This window comes from Geotrypetes seraphini, chromosome 6, assembly GCF_902459505.1.
Source record: "Geotrypetes seraphini chromosome 6, aGeoSer1.1, whole genome shotgun sequence".
NCBI classification, from domain to species: Eukaryota; Metazoa; Chordata; class Amphibia; order Gymnophiona; family Dermophiidae; genus Geotrypetes; species Geotrypetes seraphini.
The window spans coordinates 64,800,215-64,812,311 of NC_047089.1; the positions used below are offsets into that span (position 1 = coordinate 64,800,215).

The 12,097-nt window shown below is 41.1% G+C and overlaps 1 protein-coding gene across 2 annotated transcripts in view; it reads left to right on the forward strand.

Moving 5' to 3' along the window:
- The window catches only part of LCP1 (lymphocyte cytosolic protein 1), an 86,332-nt gene that overhangs the window by 56,784 nt on the left and 17,451 nt on the right, over positions 1-12,097 (forward strand). For both annotated transcript variants that reach the window (XM_033949805.1, XM_033949806.1), the window contains exons 7-10: positions 513-678; positions 2,390-2,532; positions 6,854-6,949; positions 9,230-9,425. In XM_033949805.1, coding sequence (XP_033805696.1) covers positions 513-678; positions 2,390-2,532; positions 6,854-6,949; positions 9,230-9,425 — 601 coding nt within the window. The remainder of the gene's footprint in view (positions 1-512; positions 679-2,389; positions 2,533-6,853; positions 6,950-9,229; positions 9,426-12,097) is intronic.

Sequence of the window (12,097 nt, forward strand, 5' to 3'; positions counted from 1 at the left end):
AAATTACTGTTTTTAGGACTCCGACGGGGGGAGCGTGGGGGGGAGCATGGGGGGGAGCATGGGGGGAACCCTCCCACTTTACTTAATAGAGATCGCGCCGCATTGTGGGGGTGTTGGGGGGGGTTTGGGGGGTTGTAACCCCCCACATTTTACTGAACACTTTTTCCTGTTTTTAGGGAAAAAGTTAAGTTTACAGTAAAATGTGGAGGGTTACAACCCCCCAAACCCCCCACAACATCGGCGCGATCTCTATTAAGTAAATTGGGGGGGCTCCCCAGCAAAAATCCCCGTCGGAGCCCCTAAAAACTGTAATTTTCTTTGGCGCGCGCCTCCGTCTTGCGCTCAGTTGTCGGCGCGCGCCTTGTCTTTCGCTGGGTTGTCTATGAACCATTTATTCTGTAATATGAATCTTTCTGAACCTACTGCTCAGACCTGAAATGCTATCAGCTCCATTACTCTGTATATTCTTCATAATAACATATGTGCTTTATTTCTGGGCATCTCTTTGATAGGAAAATTTGAATTTGGCGTTGAACTCGGCTTCAGCCATTGGGTGCCACGTGGTTAACATTGGTGCTGAAGACCTGAAGGAGGGGAAACCGTACCTTGTCTTGGGCCTTCTCTGGCAAGTTATCAAAATTGGTTTGTTTGCCGACATAGAGCTCAGCAGAAATGAAGGTAATACATTCTTCCAATTATTTCATGGAGACATTCTGATACTGGCCTGGAATGTTACTGCAATAGAGAGTAGGCTATGGGATCACTGGTAGGTGTGTGAGTAAGTGAACCTATCAACAACTGCTAAGGGAACGTACTTATGTGGGTGACTGTGGGATAGTAAAATGAATTGGAATCATCTATTGTTTGGCTTTCCCTTCCCTTTACTAAAAATAAGAGTGGGATTATGGAGTTCTCTGGGAGACGAACAATGGGTTGAGAACCAGGGAAGTCAGAGCTTTGGCACTCATTGTCAAAGCAGATGAATGTCTCAAAATGCTCCACCCCCCAAAAGTCCATCTGCCCAAAACAACCACATTGCGATTTCAGTGAATCCAAATAGGAAAGGGGGCATTTTGTGGGAGTGTATAGGGTGGAACTAGGAAAGGCCCAAAATTAGGACAGCCAACAGTGATAACAAACAGGAAGAAACATCCAAGTCTAAAAAGAAGGACATTTTTATTTAGACGTGTGTCATTCATGTCCAGGATACAAAAAGATGGTCTGACTGAGCAGCTGACCACTGGAGGGATGAAGGCATGACCCCCTTATGAATCCCCCAGTGGCCCAGTGGTTACTGTCCCTCTCTCTCACCCCTGAAAGTGACATTGGAAGGGGAAAATAGGCTCCCTGACAACATCAGGTATTATGGGCATTCTGAAAACAGCAACAAGCAAGTCCAAAGTGTAGCTTAGTGGTCAGTTTAGTGGACTGTAAACCAGGGGACCCAAGTTCAAATTTCAATGGTTCAGCAAACCCAATAGCCCATTCTCATGGTGGCCAATCCAGGTCCCTATTACCTGACCAAAAACAAAGGAGTAGAAATATTCTATGCTACTGATCCAGGGCAAGCAGTGTCTTGCCCCATGTCTTTCTCAATAACAGACTATAGACTTTTCCTCCAGGAAATTGTCCAAACCTTTCTTAAAACGCTATCTGCTCTTACCACAACCTCTGGCAATGCGTTCCAGAGCTTAACTATTCTCTGAGTGAAAAAAAAATGTCCTCCTATTGGTTTTAAAAGTATTTCCCTGTAACTTAATTGAGTGCCCCCTAGTCTTTGTAATGTTTGATGGAGTGAAAAATCGATCCACATGTACCCATTCTACTCCACTCAGGATTTTGTAGACTTCAATCATATCTCCCCTCAGCCATCTGTTATCCAAGCTGAAGAGCCCTAATCTTTTTAATTTCTGGTTCTTGTGAGCCCACCAGAACCAGATATATAGCCAGTAGTAAAGACACCTGCAAGCCTGAGAGCTATTGTGGTGATGCATGGTCAGATACAGAGTGTAAACAGAGACTGTGTCTGAATTAAAGAGGGCTTAGGATAGGCACATGGGATCTCTCAGAGAGAGAAAGAGATAATGGTTACTGTGGATGGGCAGACTAGATGGGCCATTTGGCCTTTATCTGCCATCATGTTTCTAAGTCTTTTGATTTGCATGGTAATGTATGTATGCCTTTAATTTTTGTAAACTAACTTGTTTTAGGCTTCAATGATAGGGCAAGATATCTACTGGTGAATTTAAAATAGGAGAAACAGATTATGAAAACATACTTTTCTATGTAAAATAATTGGATGCTTATAATTTTATCAAAAGCCATCACAAGAAAGATATTTGGAACGGACATGTATTGAGCGTCTAATAAAGTGTGTTTTCTCTCTCAGCACTGATTGCACTTTTGCGGGAAGGTGAGAGCCTCGAAGATCTGATGAAGCTGTCTCCAGAGGAGCTGCTGCTGAGATGGGCCAACTATCATCTGGAACATGCTGGCTGCAACAAAATCAACAACTTCAGCTCTGACATCAAGGTACATTAACAAGACATTCACAGCTCCTCGGCATCTTAGCTATAGACAGGTAGAGGCTAATTCTATGACGAGCCACCTTGAATAATAAGGTATGCAGGTGGTTTCAAGCCTATTCTATAAAGAAAAGTAGGTGCCTACTTTCATTACAGAATTCTAGCTCAAGTGGCAGAAAACCCTCTTTCATTTATGGTACTATCGCTTACAGCAGCTCTACAGCTAGTGTAAATGCCCATGTCTAGGGGCTTCTTTTACAAAGGTGCGTTAGGGCCTTAACGTGCGGAATATTGTGCACTAAAATGCCGTATGTGCTATCCGCTACCGCCTCCTCTTGAGCAGGTGGTAGTTTTTCGGGTAGTGCGTGCTAATCCGGTGCGTGCACTAAAAACACTAGCGCACCTTTGTAAAAGGAGCCCTGGATATTTTCCCCCTTACTTCATACCTTCATTTTTATGATGTAATTATAAACTTTACTCTCCCCCTCTCCCCCTAAGTCCATATACGTCATTGTCTTCGTCTATTTCATATTTTACCTATTTCTTTTTTACCCCGTTTTTATTTTTTATTTACTATTATGTTTTTAGCTTTGTAAACCGGCCAGATACATGTTGATGGTCGGTATATTAAAATGTAAATAAACTTGGAATTTTGAAACTTAACCAGAATACATGTAAGTTATAGAATAAAATAATTTATGTGCTTCGTTCATATGCACTTCCACTGGCAAAATACAAGTTATCAAAACATGTTGTGTACTTTTCTGCTAGTTGGTATTCTGTGAAGTCATTTATGCAAGTGGTCGCTTACATGCATTAATGTCTAAAATGACACCATTTACTCACATTCCTGCTAACCAAAACTAGGTGGCTCCTTATTAAATGACTTTCAATAACTCAGATATACAGGATACTTTTCAAGGAGAGTGTGGTGTAGTGTTTAGAGCTATAGCCTCAGCACCCTGAGGTTGTGGGTTCAAACCCCAAGCTGCCCCTTGTGACCCTGGGCAAGTCACTTAATCCTCCATTGCCCCAGGTACATTAGATTCAGCATGGATTCACGAAGGGAAGGTCTTGTCAATCCAATCTGATAAGCTTCTTTGACTGGGTAATGAAACAACTGGACAAGGGAGAGTCTCTGGATATCGTGTACTTGGACTTCAGTAAGGCTTTTGACAGTGTCCCACACTCTAGGTTATTGAATAAGATGAAAACGATGGGACTAGGAGAAACATTGACGGCATGGGTTAAAGACTGGCTCAGTGGTAGACTTCAGAGGGTGGTAGTAAATGGTACCCCCTCAGAAATGTCAGAAGTGACCAGTGGAGTGCCGCAGGGCTCGGTCTTGGGTCTGATACTGTTTAATATCTTTGTATGAGACCTGCCTCAGGGACTTCGAGGTAAAATTACACTATTCGCTGATGATGCTAAGCTATGCAACGTGGTTGACAGCGCAACCGTGCCCGACACTATGAGGCAGGACCTACTTTTACTGGAACAATGGTCAAATACTTGGCAACTGAGTTTTAATGCCAAAAAGTGTAAGGTTATGCACCTTGGTAGCGATAACCCCGGCAGAACATACACCCTAAATGGTGAAACCTTAACAAGAACTGTCACAGAACGGGACCTGGGTGTAATCATTAGCGAAGATATGAAGACTGCCACTAAAGTAGAGAAAGCTTCGGCCAAGGCTAGACAAATGCTGGGTTGCATGCGAAGAAGTTTTGTCAGCCGAAAGCCTGAAGTCATAATGCCGTTATACAGGTCTATGATGAGACCTCATCTGGAGTACTGTGTTCAGTTTTGGAGGCCACATTATCAAAAGGATGTGAAGAGAATGGAATCGGTTCAGCGAATGGCCACTAAGATGGTCTCAGGACTCAAGGATCTCCCATATGAAGAACGTCTAAGCAGGCTGCAGTTATATTCTCTCGATGAACGCAGAGAGAGGGGAGACATGAAAGAGATGTTCAAATATCTTACAGGCCGTACCGAGGTGGAGGAAGATATCCTTTTTCTTACGGGTCCTACGGCAAAAAGAGGGCATCCGCTCAAACTGAAGGGTGGGAGATTTCATGGTGATATCAGGAAGTACTTCTTCACCAAAAGGGTGGTTGACCGTTGGAATGGCATTTCACATCAGGTAGTTGAGGACAGCAACGTGCTCGACTTCAAGAAATGATGGGATAAACATATGGGTTCACTTCGGGGAATTGCTTAGAGGGAGTGTTCTTTTAAGAGGAGTGTTCTTTTAAGGGGAGGGTTGTTTTGAGTGGCCAGACGTGTTGGGCTGACGGCCCTTTTCTGCTGTCATACTCTATGTTTCTATGTGAGCCCACCGGGACAGATAGGGAAAATGCTTCAGTACTTGATTTGTTACCCATTCTGAGCTCCTTTGGGAAAACAGGCTAAAAAATCAAATAAATAAATATAGATCTAATTAAAAGATGTGCTGTTGTTTGGAAATGACAAAGAAATACATTTTATAATTTTGTTTTGCATCAAATTAAAATGATAAGAAATAGGTGACCCTTTATAGAATTGCACAGTTATATGCTGTGCAAATTGGGGCTAAATTTATAACTGGTCATCTATATCAGTGGTTCTTCAACCTATCTTGCTAGTTTGTTTATCAAGATGGTGATTCTAGGTGTCTGTTTAAACTATACTCTCTCAATGGGAAGGCAGGTCCTCAGGGTGGTCCAGGGTGGATACTCGCAGCTGCGGACACTTCATTGACTGAAGCCAATGCTCCTTCCATATGATTTTCATTCAGTAGTACAGGCACTGATTTTGACTCGTTTAGACTACTGTAATATGCTTTACCTGGGATTAGCTAAGATTAAATGGAAGGCGTTACAGCAATTGATGAACTCTGCTGCAAGGTTGATTCTGGGTATCTCACGCAGAGAACATATTACCCCAGTGTTAAAACAGTTGCACTGGCTTCCAGTGGCACAAAGGGTTTGCTTTAAGATGTTACCAGTAGTACATCAGAATCTGTATGGATCTGTTCCTTTGAATTTTCAAACTCAATGGATGGTGTACCAGCCGAGGAGGAATCTGAGGTCTGAGGGTACTATGAGATTGACCTCTATGAAGGAAATGCTAAATCTAGAATGGCAATTGTGTCCGTGGCAGGAGTAAAATTATGGAACTTCCTCCCTGGCATTCTGAGGACCTGTTCTGACCATTTACAGCAGGGGTCCTCAAAGTCCCTCCTTGAGGGCCGAATCCAGTCGGGTTTTCAGGATTTCCCCAATGAATATGCATGAGATCTATGTGCATGCACTGCTTTCAATGTATATCCATTGAGGAAAGCCTGAAAACCCGACTGGATTCGGCCCTCAAGGAGGGACTTTGGGGACCCCTGGTTTACAGTTTAGAAAAACTGTATGTGGAGGCTTTTCTCTGAAATTTTGTTAGTAGATATATTTAATAAGAATCCTGAACTGTGATCATTGCACTATACTTAATGAAGATTGATAACATATAGGGCTCCTTTTACGAAGCCGCGTTAGCGGCTTTATCTCATACACCTTTTTAGCGTGCGCTAGCTGAAAAACTACCGCCTGCTCAAGAGGAGGCGGTAGCAGCTAGCGTGGCAGGCAAATTAGCGGGTGCTATTACATGCGTTAAACCGCTAATGCGGCTTCGTAAAAGGAGCCCAAAATTTCCTCCAGTTTTTGACGCTATCCTTAGTGGATTAAGCTATTAGGTGATTGCACTGTATTGAAAGTATTTTGCATTTGTACTGTCTGTGAATTATTGTGAAGGATTTTATACATATCAAATACATTGTCTATATCTGAATTATTACAGCTACATTATTTGTGTGTGGGGGGGGAGTGGGGCTCACTGATATTATAATTCTCCTAATCAATTGATAAATTAAAAATCATTGCTGAAAAAAAACATTCATTTAATTGAAGAAGGAATAGCATTGGATCACTTATAACCTTCCAGAAGTCTGTTTCACACCAATATGTATAAAGGATTTATATTACAATTTTCAAAATTTTCTAAAATTTTTATCAGAATCCCAACTGTACAAACTTAAAAGTGGTGGAGTTAAAATGGACCTTAGCATAGATTTTTAGCAGTAGGTAACTAATTTAGTACTCCATACCCAGGCAAATGAAAAGGAGGCCTAAATTTAAGGCCTTAAGTTTTAGATGCCTAAATTTAGGAAATGTTTCACCTGAAAATTGAGGAGTTTTAAATGATCATCTTCTTATCTTCTATCATTGTATGTGGTACAGTATAAGATTATAAAGCATATTCTATTTAGATTTTAAAACCTGTGATTTCTTGATTTACAAAAGGATTCCAAAGCTTACTATAACCTACTTAATGAAGTTGCCCCAAAGGGAGAAGAAGATGGAGTCCCTGCCATTGCTATTGACATGACAGGACTGAGGGTAAGAACTGAGCAACTGATGGTTCCATTCACCTAAATTTCAGTCTGAAAGATATTGCCTGATCTTGATAAATAAAAATGTTCAAATTATACAGATAGAGAACAACATGAGTTGTCTTTCCAAAAATACCAGGACTAGGGGGTATGCAATGAAACTACTAAATAGTAGATTTAAAACAAAACTGGAGAAAATATTTCTTCACACAACGTATAATTAAACTCTGGAATTCATTGCTGGAGAACGTGGTGAAATCAGTTAGCTTAGCAGAGTTTAAAAAAAGTTTGGATAAATTCCTAAAAGGGAAGTTCATAGATGATTATTGAGACGCATTGGGGAAATCTACTGCTTATTCTTAGGATAAGCAGCATAAAATCTGTTTTACTATTTGGGATCTAGCTAGGTACTTGGGACCTGGGTTGGCCACTGTTGGAAATGACACATTTGCAAGGAATATTCAGCAAAGCAACCCATCCAGCTGCAACAGTTGGGATCTTAACAAAAATGGACTTTGTTTCTTTCAAGTGGCCTTTAAAAAGGATGTTACAATGTCTTACTAAAACTGTTTTCAATTATTTTCAGTTGGATCCTTCTTCCACTTTTTGAAGGATTCTTTTTTTAGCTCTAATAGTTTCCTTCACTTCACTAGTTAACCACGCCAGCTGCCGTTTGGTTTTCCTTCCTCCTTTTTTAATACAGTAGAACCTCAGTTAACTGGTACTTGGTTAACAGGCATTCTCACCCAAACGGCAAAAAAAAAAATCACTGGGGGGAAAAAAGTCCCCTGAAGCACCAGCACCCAAGTCCCAAATCAGCTGAGTTGCGAACACCCCTCCCTCCCGCCCCAAAGCACCAGCACAGCAGTGGTCCTGAGCCGCAAAGCCCCCCCTCCATCCCTTAAGCCCCAAAGCAGCAGAAACAGGTGGCAGTCCTGAGCCATGATCCCTCTCGCTCCCTCCCTTCCTTACCCGAAGTGGCAGCTGGTCAGCAGGAGGCAGCACTCAAAACAAGGATGCTCACGGCCAGCCCCGGCAGGGCCCATTCTCTCACACATCACTTCCTATGCTAACCCCTGTTCTTTTCAACATACCTATCCCAAACGTCACAAGCTTTAGATACCTAGGAGTCATTCTGGATTCAAAGTTATTTCAGTCACCATTCAGTCCGGATTCTATTCTCTCCATCAGCTTCATTACCTCCACTTTGTCGCCTTTCATTCTTTGATTATCTCTAAGCTTGACTATTGTAATTGTCTTTTCTGGTATTACAACTAAGCGATTACAGACTCTACAAAACTCTGCTATTCATACGCTCTGCCATGCTCATTACTTTGACCACATTACCCCACTCTTCCTATGATTACACTGGCTTCCGGTTCTCTTTCACGTTCCTTTTAAAATTCTCTGTTTGGCTCATAAAACGCTTCACTCAGGTCAACCTCCTTATCTTTCTTCTCTGATCATTCCCTACACTCCTACATAAGCTTTCCGTTCTCTTGACACAAACCACCTGGTTCTTCCAGGTCCGAAACAGGCTCAATATGAGTTCACTAGAAATACAGGTTTCTATTTTGTTGTCCCCCCAAAACTTTAGAATAACCTTCCCCATCCCTTTGTTTAGAAAACACTTTTTCCATATTGAAGACCTTACTGAAATCCCACCTTTTCTGTACGGCCTTTCATTTAGAAGCTACCTTTCAAACTTCTCGTAATAGTTTCCAGGCCTGGCTGGGCACAGGTGACACAAGAACTGTTTTTTAAATCTAAGTCTGGAGTGAGTGTGGACCTATTCTATCATGTTTTTAATGGAGTTCCTTTCCGTTTATGTAAATTTTATTATTGTAAACCACATTGACCCACTCAATGGAAAAGTTGGTATATCATGCATTAATAAACAATAAACCATATTGTTCATGCACTTTTACCACAATCGGGAGAGGTGTTCCTGAGGGCAGGGTATGGAAATACATGTGTACGAGTACTGTTGAATTTTCAAAAGTATGCTTGTATCTTTTTCTGAGAAAATTGACAGGTATAATTGTGGGCAAGTATCTTCCCCTAGATAATTTTCAAAATAACCTACTCGTATGTACTTTCCTTTTCAAAATTAATTCAAAGTCTACAGGAAGAAGTACTCAACACCTTTGCACCTATCCAGACAATCTTAAAATTACTCTCATACTTTAGACATATGATTTGTAATGTGTTGTAGAGAAGGCACATTGCTTAATAACTATTATTTTTTGAGTTGCACGTGGTATATCTCTGCATTTTATTGACATAGGAAAAGGATGACATTAAGAGAGCTGAGTGTATGTTGGAGCAGGCAGACAGGCTGGGCTGCCGACAGTTTGTGACGGCCACAGACGTCGTCCGTGGAAATCCAAAACTAAATCTGGCCTTCATCGCCAACCTGTTTAACAAGTATCCTGCTCTTCAAAAACCAGAGAACCAGGACATTGACTGGAGTTCTATTGAAGGCAAGTACAGTAAAACCTTGGATTGCAAGTAAATTGGTTTGCAAGTGTTTTGCAAGACAAGCAAAACATTTTATTAAATTTGAACTTGATATACAAGCAATGTCTTACAATACAAGTACATACAGTATGTACACACATCACAACTGAGCTGATGGTTCTTCTCTCTCTGACACTGCAAGAGTGTAGTGATTGCTCTAAACAAGCAAAGTCTTGCAATACGAGTACATACAGTATACATGCGTCACATCATTACAACTGAGCCGATGGTTCTTCTCTCTCTGATGCTGCAGGAGTGTAGTGACTGTTCTAAATGAGCAAGGTCTTGCAATACAAGTACGTATAGTATTTTGTATTAAAGTTTTTGGATTGTGGAACAAATCGTCTGAGTTTCCATTATTTCATATGGGGAAATTCACTGATATACAAGTGCTTTGGATTACAAGCATGCTTCTAGAAAGAATTATGCTCGCAAACCAAGGTTTTACTGTAGATCAAAAAGATAACAAATTGTGCAAATAAAAATACATTTTATTTTAGATTTGGTTTCTGGATTCTGCTATCCTTCTTTCTTGAGAACATATCTTATGTCTAGCTGACCTCAGACATGGAAATATTGGAATTAGGACTAGATTCTATAAATGGCACCTAAAAAATTGATAAGAATAACAGTGAAGGCTACCTGAGGTGCTCAATTTCTTTATTATATCAATTAAGACTCAACACATATGTGTTTTGGCCCATGGCCTGCTTCAGAAGTCTGAAAGATATAAAAGAAATTAGAAAGTATCACCTATTGTAATTGCCTTTTCAATAATGTTCTTGAAATAAAAACGATAATGAAAAGCATACCCTCCCTTTCAAGCCATATATGTCAGAATATACATACACATGGCAGTTTTTTCTTCTGAGATAGCAACTCTAGTGCAGTCAATTGGTCATTGAGGGGAGGGGTGGTGAAGGGTACAACAGTAGGTATGGCAAGGGACTAGGGGATATGGAGCAAGGTGGGTGCTGGGTTGTTTTGGGTTTTTTTTTTTTTGGGGGGGGGGGGTTGGCAAAATGTTGGCAGCCCAAATCTTCACAGTTTCTGGAATATTCTAAAGATCCTTTGTTTCAAATAAAGCTCTTCAAAAAAGAAACCACAATGAAAAATCCCTTCCACACAAAACAAGTTCCATTGTTTCTTACTGTAAATATTAAGAGCAGTCTTTATTTGAAATAAAGCTCTTCAAGCAAAACAACACTGGAAAGTCCCATGCATAAAGCACAAACCAGATACTAATAAGATTTAAAAACTGCCCAAAACATCACAGATGGGCTGACAGCATCAACATGTCAACAGTGATTCGCCTAAAAAGGAAATGGCTGCCTTGAGGGATAAAGAGTATATCTATTTTTACACTTTCTTCATGTAGGCATTCCTGGGGTGTAATTTGAGTGGTATTGTAATGTATATATATATTTATAGGAGGCAATTCTCTAAGTGGGCCGTATCCGTTTAGGCACTCAGATGTCGATGTTTACACCTGCTCCCAAGGATGTCTAGCTTTTAGAAAAGTGCCTGTTTTCTGCAGTAATCCACTGGAAAGGTGAAAGGGAAAGGGGATGGAATTTGATATACCGCATTTCTGTAGTTACAATCAAAGTGGTTTACATATTGTATACAGGCACTTATTTTGTACCTGGGGCAATGGAGGTTTAAGTGATTTGTCCAGAGTCACAAAGAAAAGGTTGTCCCCTTAATTCTCCAGTGTTTCTTGTTCCCTCCCTCCCCACCAGCCCCAAAAGTGATGCCAGTCAAGGATATCAGGCTCTGTTACAGTGAAAGAAACCACAGATATGCATGTTTCTAAAATGGCTAACATAGTGTCTAGTGCCTGTACATATTGAAATACTGGTTGTTCCTATTACTACTACTGTAATGCTATCACTTATCATTTCTATAACGCTGCTAGATGTACGCAGCACTGTACATTTAAATTGATATTTTAGGCATTTATTAATTTAACATGGATGATCCTCCCACATGTAACAAATGCATTAATGTCTGTTTCTCTATGTATTAGCAGATCCTGTTCTAACATACTAGCAAAACTTGAGACGTTCCGGCCTGGACATCTCAAGTCCAATTTGTACATCCTTCCTAAAATGTTTCTCTAAATGAATGTGTGACTTAATTCAACCAACCATGGACCTGACCATGGCTCTTTGTATCAGGTCTCCCGCCATCGGTGTAAACTGACATCATGCTGTCTTCGGCCATACTAGGCTCCTGCAGCAACAACAGCAGCTGTACTCAAAGACTGCAGCCTGCACCGGGCCTCTCCCTCTGACCCGGCCCGCCCAGGAAGTTGCATCAGAAGAGCAGGCCAGGTCAGAAAGAGAGGCCTGGTTCAGGCCATAGACTTTAAGTTTGGTTGTTGCTGTTGATGCAGGGGCCCTGCAGGACTAAAGACACGATACCAAGGTTTCATCGGGAGACCTGATACAGAGAGCTGCCATGCGGTGCGTTTGGGGTGGAGGGGTGTGTGGGTAACCAAGAGACTTGAACATTCATGGATTTTAGTATCTGTGGAAGGCCCTGGAATTAATCCTTCATGAATAAGGAGGGCCGACTGTATTTAGTCTGTCATAACATTATATTTTATTACTTTATTAGTAATAAAGGAATA